At 42.6% G+C, this 15807-nt stretch overlaps 1 protein-coding gene across 2 annotated transcripts; it reads right to left on the bottom strand.

Annotated features, from left to right (window-relative positions):
• Nucleotides 1-439: 439 nt before the first annotated feature.
• On the bottom strand, nucleotides 440-15493 carry grk7b (G protein-coupled receptor kinase 7b). Of its 2 annotated transcripts, none has more exons than XM_034293202.1 (4): nucleotides 14441-15493; nucleotides 13155-13592; nucleotides 5751-6028; nucleotides 440-1163 (listed from the first exon to the last, which is right to left on the bottom strand). In XM_034293202.1, the coding sequence occupies exons 1-4, from the start codon at nucleotides 15038-15040 to the stop codon at nucleotides 1148-1150; spliced, it is 1332 nt and encodes a 443-aa protein (XP_034149093.1). In that variant the 5' UTR covers nucleotides 15041-15493; the 3' UTR covers nucleotides 440-1147. The 2 variants fall into 2 exon arrangements, with proteins under 2 accessions (XP_034149093.1, XP_010871874.2); XM_010873572.3 differs by lacking the exon at nucleotides 440-1163 and adding an exon at nucleotides 4266-5444 and having other exon boundaries at nucleotides 14441-15491.
• Between the last annotated feature and the right edge of the window lie 314 nt (nucleotides 15494-15807).

The raw sequence follows: 15807 nt of genomic DNA on the forward strand, positions 1-15807 counted from the left end.
ACTGTCTTGTAGGTCCTCACCAACCCCAGGTGTGACTAACTTAATTAAGTTTCTAATTCCAATCATTATTAGAATCAGGTGTGCTAAATTAAATAGAGGGAGAACCTGTTCTCTGACTCCAAACAAGATAACTGTGATTTGGTTCTGGAATTATTCATTGTTTTTTATCAATAATTTTACCGAAGAATAATTGATCAAAAGTACTTTGTACATTCCAGTGACTGGGTAATTGTAGTCTTTTGACACTAAGAGTTTTGTTGTAAGACTAGAATATTCTCCACAAACTTGTGAAAAAAGTACCAAAGCAATAATAATAAAAACACTTTATTATGAAGCATCACAGTTCACTAATCAACTGTATAATTTGTGTGCTTGATATTTCATTGAACATAGAACATTACCAAACACCAAATGTAACAATAAGAAGAATAAAACAAATGAAAATACATTGATGGAAGAACCACAACGGCCCTGCTTAGCCACACACTCCCACAGAAGAGAATTGAGACACAACAGTAACACTGAGGCATACTCAGATTTCCAGGAGCATTTACTTCTGATGAGGTCCACCCAAACTGTTTCCTGGGGATTTCACGTTTGACAGGGGTGTCTATATTGTAAGTGTCGGGTGATGGGGACAGAGGTAGGCTGTACCTGGTGACAAGGCAGAAAAATAAAGCTGTGCGTGTGTCTGTGTGTCTGTCTGGAAGTGCGTGAGTGTGAGTGCTTACGTGCACATACGTGCACATACATGTGTACATTCACAAGTGCGTCTCTCTCCACCCTGGCATAGGGCTCTGGGGTCTGGCTCCATGGATACAGCACAGTGGGCCTCGAAAGGGAAGCACGTCCAGCACAGACACCATGTTTCTGTTGGACGGCGTGGAGGAATTCACTTATTTGTGGAAATGTGAAGAATTCGAGCAATGAAGCTGACAAAATTTAAAGTAAACCAAAAGCTAAACAGTTCCTCCATAGTAAAGTAAACTGCCTGGATCGGAGTGTGATACACCGAGCCAAGGCCAGCCCTCTTCATCCTCTGTTTTCCTCCTCCTCTTCGTCTTCTTCTTCCACTGACATGCTTGGCTGGGGCTCTCCTTGGCTCCCCCCCTGGGTTCTCTGTGTTTACTGTTTACCCATTTATCACCTACATGCTCATGGGCCTGTTGTACAAACACACAAACACACACACATTTTAAAAGGGCACAGTGTAGTACTCTGGCTCCAACGTTTAGACCGAAGCACACGACTTGTCTCCTCCTCTTTCCTCACTGAACTAGATCAGGATGTTTTAGAGAGTATGAGGAGACTGCCAGTCAATGCCTACTGACAGACGAACTGGTGTGAACGTTTAAATGGGGTATATTTAAATATTTCAAATATGAACTTAAAAAATTACCTGTATTCGTTTGATTTTATTTTGGTCATGTATTTATGCTAGTAGTACAGTAAACATGTAAATATTATTCACATTCAAACCTAAACCTAATCCTATTTCTCACAAAAAATATTTTTTTTTTTTACCCCTAAGTCTAACCAGAAAAGTAATCTTTCTCCTTATCGCAACAGGTGAAATATCCCCAGGTTAAATTGTCCTTATTTCCCTATCCTCTTGAGGATTGTTGGTATACACACACACACACACGCACGCACACACACACACACACACACACACACACACACACACACACACGCACACACACACACACACGCACACACACACACACACGCACGCACGCACACACACACACACACACACACACACACGCACACACACACACACACACACGCACACACACAGGCCCCTGAGGAGGAGTAAAGGGTGACATCATATGCGATAACATCCTGAAGATGTCGGGGCTGAGCTGAAGTGTACTGCAGCTCTTTGAAGTTATTCCACAGTATAAGCCTGGAACAAACACAAGTCCCAAATTAAACCCTGTCCTGCTTTCATCTCTAATACCCACTGTACAACAGTTACGTGTGTGGGTGTGTGTGTGTGAGTCGGACAGGAGTGTGTGCATACAGGGCTGAGGTTGCAGCAGTGCCATCTGGGAAGGCCACAGTTGCACACCTCTTTGCTCTGAAAGGCACCGCGACTAAACACTGGCGGAAGGTTGTAAGTGCCTGGTGTTTGTAAGTGCCCAAATCAACTCACCATCGACCTGATGGTGAGTTGATTTGGTCAACATGTCATCCCCAGATGACACCCTCCTTGGCCGTTAAGTGTGATCAGGCTCAAGTTGCGTCTTGGGTTTTCCACTAAACCCCCTTCTAATCTCAAAACAGACCCCCGCCCACAGAACCACTTCTCAGTCCTGTTGGGTTGACTCCCTCAGGATTTAGCACCACAAATGTTTATGTCCCATGCATTAAAAAACCTGTTCACAAATGTGGCTGTTTTGCAAAACAACTGTAAGGCTTAGTAACAGATGTTTTTTCGGATTAAGAACAGAGCCCTGGCTGAAATATGTTATAAAACTTAAAACTACTTGTCATTTGATCTCAATTTTGAATAATGATACAGTGGCTATAAAAGGTCTACACACCCCTGTTAAAATGCCAGGTTCTTGTGATGTTAAAAATGAGACAAAGATAAATCATGTCAGAACTTTTTCCACCTTTAATGTGACCTATAACGTGAACAATTCAATTGAAAAACAAACTGAGGGGGAAAAATAAAATATTCACAATAACTTAAACTAATACTTTGTTGAAGCACCTTTTGATTTTATTACATTTTATTACACTCATCTTTTAAAAGTGCTCCAAATCTGTCAGATTGCAAAGACATCTCCTGTGCACAGCCCTCTTCATATCACCCCACATTTGTTCAATTGGATTCAGGTCTGGGCTCTGGCTGAGCCATTCCAAAATGTTAATCTTCATCTAGTGAAGCCATGCTTTTTTGTATTTGGATGTGTGCTTTGGGTTGTTGTCGTGCTGAAAGGTGAACTTCCTCTTTATCTTCAGCTTTGTAACGGATACCTGAATGTTTTGTGCCAAAATTGCCTGGTGTATGTAACTGTTCATAATTCCCTCCACCCTGACTAAGGCCCTGGTTCCAGCTGAAGAAAAACAGCCCCAAAGCATGATGCTGCCACCACCATGCTTCACTGTGGGTATGGTGTTCTTTGGGTGATGTGCAGTGTTGTTTTTGCGCCAAACATACCTTTTGGAATTATGGCCAAAAAGTTCAACTTTGGTTTCATCAGACCTAAACACATTTTCCCACATGCTTTTTGGGAGACCTGATGTTTGTTTTTGCAAACTTCAGCCAGGCTTGGACGTTTTTCTTTGTAAGAAAAGGCTTCAGTCTTGTCCCCCTCCCCATAGGCCATTCATATGAAGAATACAGGAGATTGTCACATAGCACACAGCCAGTACTTGCCAGAAATTCCTGTACTGCCTTTAATGTTGCTGTAGGTCTCTTGGAAGCCTCCCTACCAGTTTTCTTGAATTTTGGAGGGACGTCCAGTCCTTGGTAATATCTCTGTTGTGCCATATTTTCCCAAATTGATGATGACTGTCTTCATTGTATTCCATGGTATATCTAATGCCTTGGAAATTATTTTGTAGCTTTCTCCTGACTGATATCTCTCAACAATGAGATCCCTCTGATGTTTTGGAAGCTCTTTGCAGACCATGTCTTTTGCTCTGAGATGCAACTAAGAAAATGTCAGGAAAATCCTACTAGAAAAGCTTAACTTTTTTGTGATTAATCAGAGTTACTTTAAATGATGGCAGGTGTGTAATGACTTCTATTTAACATGAGTTTGAATGTGAGTGGTTAATTCTGAACACAGCCACATCCCCAGTTATAAGAGTGTGTACACACTTATGCAACCAGGTTATTGTAAGGTTTTTATTTTTCATTTTCCCTCTTGAAGATTTCAGTTTTATTTTCAATTGAATTGTTCACATTATAGGTCACATTAAAAGTGGCAAAAGTTCTGACATTATTTATCTTTGTCTCATTCTTTTAGATCACAAAAACCTGGTATTTTAACAGGGGTGTGTAGACTTTTATATCCACCGTAGATGTAATTGGCATGTGCAAATAATAGCAGTATTGTGAGTACTGAGGCATATGGAGATTAATTCACCCTATAAAAAGCCTATGACATATTCAAGTTATATGTGGCTTACTTTAGAATATCATTTTCCCCACAATATTTAAACATGTAATATAAAAAAATATCTTACTGCAAATATTTCTATTTCATTAAACATACATATGCATTACCTAAAAAAAAAATGTAATCAATATGTAAAAATGTTTAATGTTCAAATGTCACTTAATAAAGATAAACATAACAGAAACTCAAGTACAAAAAAGGACCAGCCTTTCATTTGAACATTCTTGTGAGATCTATTCCACTTATTGCCTATATACACAGACTGTTATAATAAACCATCAATGCTGACCAAACATCCTCTATAAACATTCCAGCATCTTAATGAATAACTGTAATCAGTGTAACTGATGTGTAACTGATGGATTAAAATTGTCTGCACTTACATTACTGTTATAGTGCAGTTGAATTAAACCCTACGTAATTTTTTTAACATAGCTTATAAGCTTGAGCACGATGAGATCCATGCTACATTTTACTTGTACATATTTCATACAATTATAGAAATTTGGGTTGCGAATTTGTTGGGCGTTAAGATATACCAACTTGTGAAGACGTTTTGGAATCCAATGAAACTCCAATAAAAAGAAAATTATCCAAGTATGAAACTGCTTGTCTAAAACTGTTATATGCTGGTCAGTATAATATAATATTGCTGTTATAAAGATTCTGAAATCTTGATGTATAGGGACACCATGTGATAGAAGTGTGCTACTGCATCTCAGCCACTGGCTGCACAACACATTCCCCTCTTAAGGACATACAAGGCAAACATAAATTACCCAAGACATTAGTTCTGGGACAACCCAGGACGACTTTCCCTACTCTAGCTTCAGACTAGCTAGATCCTTGTGATTCTATCTCAAACACTGACTCTGTCCCATGACATCAGCAAAATGTCCTGTAATGATCCATTTAGGTCCAATTGTGCTGTGGTTAATTAAGATTGGACTTTTGAAGTCATAGTGTTTTTATAAAAGCGTGCAGGACTTTGATTCCTTCTCCTTGTCATTCAGTCCAGGGGCTGACTCTTTCCTGTTGGGGTCGCTTAGCTCATCAAAAAGTCCACTGTCAATCATTTCCTGTTGCCAGGCAGTGGGCACCGCCCCCGTGCTGAACTCTTTGAAAAACATTTCGTCTTTTTGGTCAAACACGACACCCTTGATCTCTGAGAAGTCCCTCATGTCTCCTGTATCTTTGGCATAGACAACGTTGGGTTTAGGAACCCAGGGCGGCTCAATCAGGCCAGCCTCCAGTCGAGGGAAGTTAATGCACTTGAACCACTCATGCTTCCTTGGGTCCTCGTTCCTAGACGACAGAGAAACCCAATGAAGTCAGAGAAATATGCCACACAATCTAGGTAACTATAAACCGACTCTACTTTTTTTACCCCACAGAAGTGAAATAAACGAATTTAGTGCACAACTGTATGTTTCACTTAAAAATTTATTTATTAATAATTGTATGTTTTTAATCAAACATAAGAATGCATTTTATCATGCGTTTTGTGTTCAGACCGTTATTGTAAGAAAACAATGTTCTTAATAACTTGCCTGTTTGCCATGTAGAGCTATTCATCAAAAACATTTTAGAAATGTCCAGGTAAACTCTTACTTTGTCCTGCATCCCAGACGAGCACTGATCTTCTTCTTGAGGAAGAGGGCGATGATGGTCTTTGTGCCCTCGTCAAAGTATTTCGGGTCGTACTTGCACTCATCCTCCAGGGTGCGCCGTGCCACCTCCTCCTTCTGCACCTTCTCCTTGTAGTCCTTGAAGGGCAGGCGAGCTGCCACCATCTCATAGATACTGCAGCCCAGCGCCCACCAGTCCACTGACATCCGGTAGGGCTCTTTCTTCAGGATCTCTGGGGCCATATAGCCACTTGTGCCAGCCTGAAGAAAGGAAGGATGGGAGGAGTGATGTCAGAGCATGAAACGCAGAAAGAGAAGTCAGAGAAGTTCTACCCTTTAGCAGCAACACTACCAGTGATACATCATCACTGAAGCACAATACTACAACACAATACTACAGCACAATACTACAGCACAATACTACAGCACAATACTACAGCACAAAACTACAGCACAATACTACAGCACAAACCTACAGCACAATACTACAACACAATACAACAGCACAAACCTACAGCACAAACCTACAGCACAAAACTACAGCACAATACTACAGCACAAACCTACAGCACAAAACTACAGCACAAAACTACAGCACAAAACTACAGCACAATACTACAGCACAAACCTACAGCACAATACTACAACACAATACTACAGCACAAACCTACAGCACAATACTACAGCACAAACCTACAGCACAAAACTACAACACAATACTACAGCACAAACCTACAGCACAAAACTACAGCACAATACTACAGCACAAACCTACAGCACAAACCTACAGCACAAACCTACAGCACAAAACTACAGCACAAAACTACAACACAATACTACAGCACAAAACTACAGCACAATACTACAGCACAATACTTAAGTTTGAGCTTCTTTATACTGCAGTATTATTATGACAGAAACTCTAGAAAGAAGTCCAGAAGGAATACTATAGTGCAAAGAGGAAGATCTAGAGTGAAATCTCTCTATAAGACATGGTGACAACACACACTGAGTACCACTGGGTATAAATGGAGTGTAAAGGAAATGCTATCCCTAATCACATCCTTGTAAGGGTTAAGTCAATTACAATACCAGTCAATGGTTTGGACAATTACTCATTCACACTTAACTCTTCAAGTGAATGTGTGTCCAAACCTTTGACTGGTACTGTATTACAATCGTCAATGTCATCAATGTTGCACACTTTGATGAATTCCATTTAATACTCCAACCTATGTTGAGTCCCAACATTAACCCTCCTAGGGTCATTATATCACTGAATTCATCTAAAGCCCTTTTAATACATCAGCACCACATGTCTACACCCGGTTTCCCCTGGCCTTCAGTAAGCCTTCTGCCCTAACCTGACCTCCCTCTCATCCCTCTGGGATATGCCACTCCCCTCTGAGTGTGTGTCTTCCAGGACTGAGGGTAACCTCACAGACTTGCAAGAGATAGAGAGATCCTTGAGAGATTCTTAACAGGTATCAATAAGCAAAAGATGTGACTGAAGTGTAAACTTGGAAAAAGCTCATGTTTAGTTTAATATCTCCAGATGTCTTGGGCGAGCCTTTCTTGAGAAACATGTTTTCAGACATTACCTACCCCCAACTTTACCTATTGAATAGGATTCAATTTAAAAAGAGTGGGCCGCTTGGCAAAATGCAGATGACTCTGCTTTGGCCAACCTCAAAGATGACTGGTCCATTAATGACGGGTGCAGTACAAACGACCTCACACTTGACATCAAAAAAACAACAACAATTAGTCACTGATTGTTTTGTAGGGAGGCCAAGCCAGTGAGCCAGTTAGTCCTAGACGTCAGTAGCGAACTGTTAACTTTGGATCCAAGCTTTGTGGGTTGCAACACAGTTCTGAGGGCATCAAGGCCACTGTCATGGATGGCCAAAGAAAAAATACATATTTAAAAAAAAAAATGGCATATTCCTGTCAGCTAACGTTAATCATGGCAACGATTAAGGTCGTCCCCACAGTGACCATACATACCTATCCTAACAAGAGGCCTTATACTAAGGGTAACACACCTAAAGGTCAGGTACTGCTTTCATGAGCTAGTCACAAACCCGGTGATGTCTTCTAAACGTGCTTCAAGGCAAGTGACAGTAAAGCCTGCTCAAGAGTACATGCTGTGCCATTTCCATTGTACTCAGTAATAGCAATTTAGCAGATGCCCTTATAAAGAGCGACTTGTATGCATATATAAGATGTATAACACAGGCAGCTGTGATATTGCTTTCCGCGGTTGAGCTAGGTATTACGGGTTAGCATTCCTCAAGGCCACGGGGCCATTCGAAATCCCCTTAGGGGTATGCTCAGACCAGTGTTTTCACCTTTGTCAATGTCTCCCTTACCCAGTTGACAAAACCCACTGGCTTCAAGCAGAACAGTCTTGTGGGGCGGCAGGGTAGCCAAGTGGTCTGGAGCAGTGGGCCAGTGAATGACGTTCTCAGTTTGGTCCCTGTGCAAGAAAGTTAACCCTCGTTTTGGCCTCCTGTCGGTGATGTAAGTAAGAATGTGTTCTTAGCATACTTAACAGGTAAGATACATCCCTGGCCACGAAATGCTTTCAAAGGCTGACCATGGCTCACTTTGTTCCAACTCGCATACCTCTCCCACAGATCCGGTCTTTATTGCCCTCTCGTGGACAAAAGCAGTAACTTCTGAGCTGTTCACTGACAACAGCAACACCATGAAATGCCACTTTTTTATCCGGAACCTGGAACCGAATGCCTCCCACTGCAACAGGATCCTGAGTAGTGTCATGCTGGCAACATTACAGATTCCGTAGCAACAATCACGGATTTTGCCTTCCGCGGTAAAACCTGATTTTAATAATATTAAATGTATCGATTTTGACACTTTGCCTAATGTATATTGTAAAAGGAAATTGTAGCAAATGTTCAGGAGAGTGGATACAGTAATTTTATGCAAAACTTCAAGGGGCACTGTGTATTTGCAATTGTTGCTGGCATTTTACCCCACCCATCCCATTGGCCACACTGTAACTTGATGGATGTGAAATACATATTGCCCTGTACAGAAAAAAACTGTGCATTGTAGGAAATGTTCAGGAGACTCTATAAAGTGATTATAAGCAAAGAAATCAAGATTTTTTTTGATATATTGGTAGGTATGTATGGTCCCCACACAACTTGATCGTTGCCACGATTAACGTTATGTATTTCATATCCATTGAGTTACATTGTGGCCAATGGGATGAGTGGAGTAAAATGCCAGCAACAATTGCAAATACACAGTGCCCCTTGATTTCTTTGCATATAACCACTCTATAGAGTCTCCTTGACATTTCCTACCAGACATTCACTGTGGCGTAAAGAATAGTTTTTCTGTATGAGTCTAAATGTATTTCATATCTATTGAGTTACATTGAGGAAAAAGAGGGTGTGGAAATATTGTTTTGCTAGATGTAGCACACCATTCCCCATGATTAGACAAGTTTGTCTTACTCTACACATTCTCCCTCAACATTTCCTACATTGCTTTCTCTTTGGAATATTCAAAAGTTTATGAGCTATGAGGCAATATGTATTCCATATTCAGTCATTGGCATTTTCTGAATTTTGCCCTTGAAACGAGTTTTAACACCCACTTTACTATGAAACGACTCTTAAATATGATCGTACTGAATTGTTGTCAATGTTTTGAGAGGTACACTTTCTTAAACAAATAATAAACTAAATTTATGTCAGTTTTGAAGTAATATGTTGGTCTCTTTTATTTTGAAAACACCCTAACACTCTTTAGAAACACCTTTGTGACCCGGAAGTGTTTCTTTAATGTAGCTCACAAGACGCTGACAGGATCCTGGACCTCCTGACGGCAACACTGGGACTCAGGAGTGCGGGCCATGTCTCCCCCAGCTGTCCTTATTTACCGATGACCGCGTGGCTACGCCCGAATCCCAACTCCGTTATCAGGTCTGGGCACAATTACGTTGGAAGGCCTGTTCGCCGACGGCAAGGAGACCATCCAATACGAGGAGGTCAGGCACATGGCAGTGTGTTGCCAGAATAAGTCTTTCTGCCAGTGTAAACAAGACGAAGGTGGTGACAGTGGTACACAGCGAGGGGAGAGGAGAACTGCTGAAATGGAGTGGAGCAGAGAGCTTCAAATTCCTCTGTGTGCACGTCACCAGTACACTCCCCACGTGCACAGAAAATCAGGAAAAATCACATCAATGCGCCTTCCCCTTTAGGGTGGCTGAAAAGGTTTGGCCGGGGCGCCGGATCCACGACAGGTTATAGACTTACACCACTGACCATCTTGACCGCCTGCGTCTGCGTTTGGTTTGGCAACTGCATTGTCCTCGACCGCAAGGACCAAAGCCAAGGCCCTACAGGTGTTGAGAGAGGTTACTGTAACATGATCGCTAAGTGTGTTGTAGGGCGACGGTTGTCTACGTAAAATCTTAAGCTAATGTTACTTGACCTCCTTATTTGCTGGGTATGTAGTCGTGCTGGACGTCCTCCTTTTGTTCACCTCCTAGCAGATCTCGTAGCTACACCGGCTACCTGCTACCTGATTTCCAGTCGGTACTCCCTCTCTCGCGACTACCCAGCCTGGCCTGGTTTTAAGGGCAGAGACACATAAGCAAATTCCTGAGCCAGCTAGTCTTTATTAGCCAACTGGCTAATAAAGTAATTACATTTTGTAACTGTTTTACCATGTCTAACAATCCTAAAATACAACCCATACAGTAGAAGACTCTCCACAGGGCATATATCACTCAGCAGACAATGCACTGAATGGGATTCAGTTCTACAGACATCTGTTCACACTGCAGTTCCAACACCCCAGACATGCCACCTGGCTCTGTCCATCCACAGGGCAATTTCTAAATGAACTAATACACCAGCCATACAACATCATGGACACAACCCTCCTCACTCCCCATCTCTCGGTTCTGTCTCATCAGACATACAACCTAAATTTCATCAGTCAATCTAGATTGAATTTACTATCACCAAGAAAACAATTTTAGCTGAAAAGTGTGACATGAACTGTTTGTTTGTAAATGGCTTAACCTACTCACTGACTAGATCGTACTGTAAAAACGGACAGCTTCCATCAAACACAAAACCCCACCACTCTTTGGATGCTCCTTTTAGCTCAGCTGATTTCTCCTTAGTGTCCTAGTGACATCCAAGATTATATCACTATTTGTTTGGTTCATTCAATATTATCACTGCATGAAGCTATTCCCTTCAAATGTGCTTTTGATGTGTCTACCAGTCCCTATCGGCTGAATGTTAGTATGATGTGTTTGGGTGTGGTGTTGGCTCATTTGAGTTGTTGCTCTATCACACGTTAGAGAGGTCCTATTGCCTTGAGGTCCTGGCTACCAGCCTAGGTCATAGTGTGCCGTCGGCAGTGAGAGGAATGGGCCTACAGGTAGCCGGTGTTATCACCAGAGCGGACTACAGGTAACCAGTGTTTTCACCAGAGCAGACTACAGGTAGCCGGTGTTAGCACCAGAACCGACTACAGGTAACCGGTGTTATCACCAGAGCAGACTACAGGTAGCCGGTGTTATCACCAGAGCAGACTACAGGTAGCCGGTGTTATCACCAAAACGGACCACAGGTAGCCGGTGTTATCACCAGAGCAGACTACAGGTAGCCAGTGTTATCACCAGAGCAGACTACAGGTAGCCGTGTTATCACCAGAGCAGACTACAGGTAGCCGGTGTTATCACCAGAACGGACCACAGGTAGCCGGTGTTATCACCAGAGCAGACCACAGGTAGCCGGTGTTATCACCAGAGCAGACTACAGGTAGCCGGTGTTATCACCAGAGCAGACTACAGGTAGCCGGTGTTATCACCAGAGCAGACCACAGGTAGCCGGTGTTATCACCAGAGCAGACTACAGGTAGCCGGTGTTATCACCAGAGCAGACTACAGGTAGCCGGTGTTATCACCAGAGCAGACTACAGGCATTAGTGACAGTTGGTTTCCCTCGGGTAGGCTGGCGTGATACGTAACTGTGTGACCCCATAGTGTAAATTAGCATATTACTGACTAAAGGGGAATTTCGGCTGTAATATCCTTTCCCTTATTGACCTTGGTGGCATGATTTCCGAGTGTGTTAATTTAAGGAAACAATAAGCGGCATTATTCCAGTCACCACTGTGCAGTTTCCTTGGTCCTCAATTCGTAGCTCAGTAACATCGTTATGGGTAAATGTAGTTTTTTGGGACTTAACCAGTAGTGTCACTTGCCCGTGCTCAGAAGTTGCATGTGTTAACCAATGGTTGTGTGCCACTTCTCAGACTGTGTAGTTAACTGACAGATCGCTATGACATGTAATTAGCTTATACTTGGAATAACTATCCTGGCATTTTAAGTGCGAGTTGTCAGAACTGCAGTGCCCTCACCCAAAGTGGATACGGAAGGTGAACTTGGGGTGAACTGCAGAGCACATAGATCGGTTTCACTAAGACTCCCCGGTTTACCTAAAGTTCACATTTCCTTAGTCATTTGAACATTTACGGATTGTTTTCCGTATGCAGATTAGTAGCCCAGTCCGGGACTAACAGAAAATCTCCATTAGAATTACATTTCAGTCCTTAGCTAGGCTTTATCTGTGTCCGCGAAACCGGCCCTATGGGTTTAAGTGCAGATGACGCAACGTGGTATTTGTCCTGGTGAATTCATTTTAGCCAGCCAAAGGCGCAATGTCAGTGTCACTGGTGTTTTTATTTCCTTCAGTTCAAAAAAGTCACCACAAAAAATATTCCATACAAAATACAAGCCAGAAACGAAACACGCAATGTATTCATATTTCCCCCATTCCCTTGTACCACACCTGACGTGCTGTGGACAGTTTTGTGAGTAAGCCCCAATTTAATCAGGATGAACCTTGTTTCCACCTTGAGCCATTTCACTTAATGAAAGTGAGAGGACTGAAGATGAATATGTGGCGAGGGTTTCAGAGTAATCCTGACTAATTCATTCTGAGAGGTCTCAAGCTTATCGTAAACAGTGAGTGAGTGAGTAAGAAATGAATATAATTTGAATGTGTGGTTGTTCACAGAGAAGTTCAAGCTTGTGGGGATATTTTTGATGCCCACTGACTGTCCACGTCCCTGACTACTCAAACCTCCTATGACTGTATGTTTGATCCCCCTGCTTTGACATTCATGCGTGGCCCAGAGTGTTTTTACACACTACATAATCTATTTAGCCATAGCCAGCACATCCCTGTAGATAGATGCCAAAGCTGGAACAATAAGAACGCATTCTCCCCACCCTTTTCTGTAAATGGCAGAGGGCCAGGCGAAATGTAACCAACCTCAAACGTACAAACAGAGGGATGAATTCAACCGCTGACCATCCATACGTTACCTTTTGGTTAATGGCCTTCTCACCCGGCAACTCCACGGCCAACCCCAGATCCGAGAGTCGACACTGGCCAAAGCTGTCCAACAGGACGTTCTCTGGTTTCATGTCTCTGTACGCTATATCCATGGCATGCAGGTGAAGGATTCCTGTGGTGACCTGAGCAGCGTAGTAGACGACCCGGTTCATTTCCAGGCCTTTCTCACCAGTGTTGTAGATGTGGTACCGGAGGTCACCCCCGTTCATCAGGGTCATGACGAGGCACAGGTGGGTCTTGGTTTGGTAGGCGTAGGACAGGTTGACTAAAAACCGGCTGTTGACCTTCTCCAGGATCTGCTTCTCCAGCAGCGCCATGCTGTCACCGTCCTTCTCCTTGAGACGTTTCTTGCACAGCTTTTTGCAGGCGTACATCTGACCCGTGTTCTTCACCTGCACGGCACAAACCTAGGCAGGGAAAGGGAGAGAAGTTACTTGCTCAACATAGTAGGGGACCAACATTTGTGCTATACCAGATCTGTTCCTGTTGTCTCCCCCTTTTACATTACATTACACAACAGTTTTCCAGTTAACATTTGAGAACTCTTGATGTACTTTATGTACTCCACTGCGGTTGTCAATTACACTTAAAATATGTCTGGAACCAAATAATGTTCTTGCATCATCAAATGGGGTACAATTGTAGGGTTCTCTGAAGAAACAGATCGGTTAAAATAGAATATCTGAAGAAGGTAATTCCAGCCTTATGCTGGCTCACACTCTATTTTGACAATGTGCTATAAAAGTATTCAAATTTTGTCAAGACAAATGTATTTGACATAATGATCGTCATAGGCAACCATTTTGGCTTTTTATAAAGGATTTTGCCTTCTTCTTTAGAATTCAAATGTGCTATATCTCATAAATGCTATATTTTCATAAATGTTTGAGCCCTAGTCTGCTGAACACAAATCTTTTTAGGACCTACATTAACAGCTTTCTAAGCGAAAAGAACCATAGGAGAAGCCTAACCAAACTGTGTCCATCCCTATTGGAATCCAGCCAAAGAGGAGATAATGAACATTTAGCATTTTCTTTTAACCTGCAACCTGCATTCTGAATGACTTCCAGCATTTCGAAAGGTTAAGAAATTAAGACTTACATCAGCTGATATACTAACTAGGGAAAAAGACGAAATACCGTAACAGTAATTTTTGCCAAATCCCTCTTCAGGGCTATACATTTTTCCTATATTTAATGTGACTCCATAATCCTTCCAGTGTAGTAGAGGCAGTGAAACATTCTGAGCGACTTACCTCTCCAAAACCTCCCTTTCCAAGGGTTCTGAACTCATAGAAATATTTCTCCGTAATTTTCTGTTTCTCAAACTCTTTCCATTGCAGGAACTTGTCAAAGTGATGGCTGTTCTGGTACTCTGAGAAAGGCTTTCCCTTTAAGTACTCCTGTGTGGCATCCTTTACCTTGCCATTCATCACATCTTCAAAATCCTTGTCAGTCACCGCCTTGCACTTGTCCGCTACCTCGCCCACGAGGTAGGAAAGAAAGCTTTTCGAGTGAGCCTTGCAGAACTTGTTGATGATGTTCATCCTTGCCTTATCTTTGCCAGCGACTTCCGCCAAATCCCAGTCAACCAATTCGTCAAGGAACTCTGCGGCTGCCACATACTGTGGGTTTGACTCCAGGAGGAACTGCCTGAAAAGTTTCTTCCCTATGGGTTGCCTCTCACAGAGCAGCTGAAAGTCTTTCTCCAACGTGGCCCGGGTGATCATACACTCCTCTGGCTTGGGTAGGGACAGGCTGCGTCTCCTCTTCTTCAACTCCCTGTCATCGCCTCCCTGGGCCTTCAGGTACGCTGTGTTGGCGACCAGGTTATCCAGCACCCCCATGTCACACATGTTGGCGGATGCTGTCGTGTGGTCCCTGCCAAACGGTGTGACTGAGCAGGGACCTAAGGGTGCTCTACTGTCACTGCTAAGGTTGTTTTACTCCCGTGTGTGACTCCCGGCAATGTGTCAAATCCTCTTCGGCTTTCCAGGGTCAACTGAGGCTCTCGGACATCTGCGCCACACCAGAAGACATTCCCTATGATTTAATCATGTAATGCCTCATCTAGAATTAAAAACTGCCTGAGGGATTTTCTCTTAAGTAATTGTCTTTGTGTGCTCATTCATGGACGCAGCTGACAGAGAAGAACGTAACGTGTGGCTTCTTAAGAAGCTTTGGTCGGTCTAAATTTAGCATGATGCTAACTCATGGTCCTGCTGCGCTACAGCCATCCGTGTCAAGTATTGCCATTAGCAACTGAAGGAACGTTTCTTTTGAAATTAATGAAAGCCGATGGACTTTATGTTGTGTTCAACAGCTTCATCCAAGCGCAATATTTGGCAAGCTGGGGGCAACACAAAGTGCCAAGGCAACTGTGGTGATGTTCCAAGCCCCAGTTACATTTATAAAGACCATGTCTTGTTCAGATGATGACTTTAAAGACAAACATACACAATATACAGTCAACAAACACCACGGTTTTCAAATGAGAATATATTTACCTTGAGACTCCACTTGCCTTTGAAAGCATTTTTATCTTTAATCTGTATGTATTTGTCATGCCAACATGCTTAAAAAGCAGGTAATTTGCTACTGAACACCTACACATGAAGCAGTC

The sequence above is a fragment of the Esox lucius genome, chromosome 1, assembly GCF_011004845.1.
Source record: "Esox lucius isolate fEsoLuc1 chromosome 1, fEsoLuc1.pri, whole genome shotgun sequence".
Classification (NCBI taxonomy): domain Eukaryota; kingdom Metazoa; phylum Chordata; class Actinopteri; order Esociformes; family Esocidae; genus Esox; species Esox lucius.

Excerpts from the sequence above, each read along its gene's own strand:
- grk7b (XM_010873572.3), bottom strand. The coding sequence starts at position 15,040 with ATGTGTGACATGGGGGTGCTGGATAACCTGGTCGCCAACACAGCGTAC. Across the intron at positions 13,593-14,440 it reads GAAAGGGAGGTTTTGGAGAG|GTTTGTGCCGTGCAGGTGAA; the intron begins GTAAGTCGCTCA and ends TTCCCTGCCTAG. Across the intron at positions 5,445-5,750 it reads CGTCTGGGATGCAGGACAAA|GAACGAGGACCCAAGGAAGC; the intron begins GTAAGAGTTTAC and ends TCTGTCGTCTAG.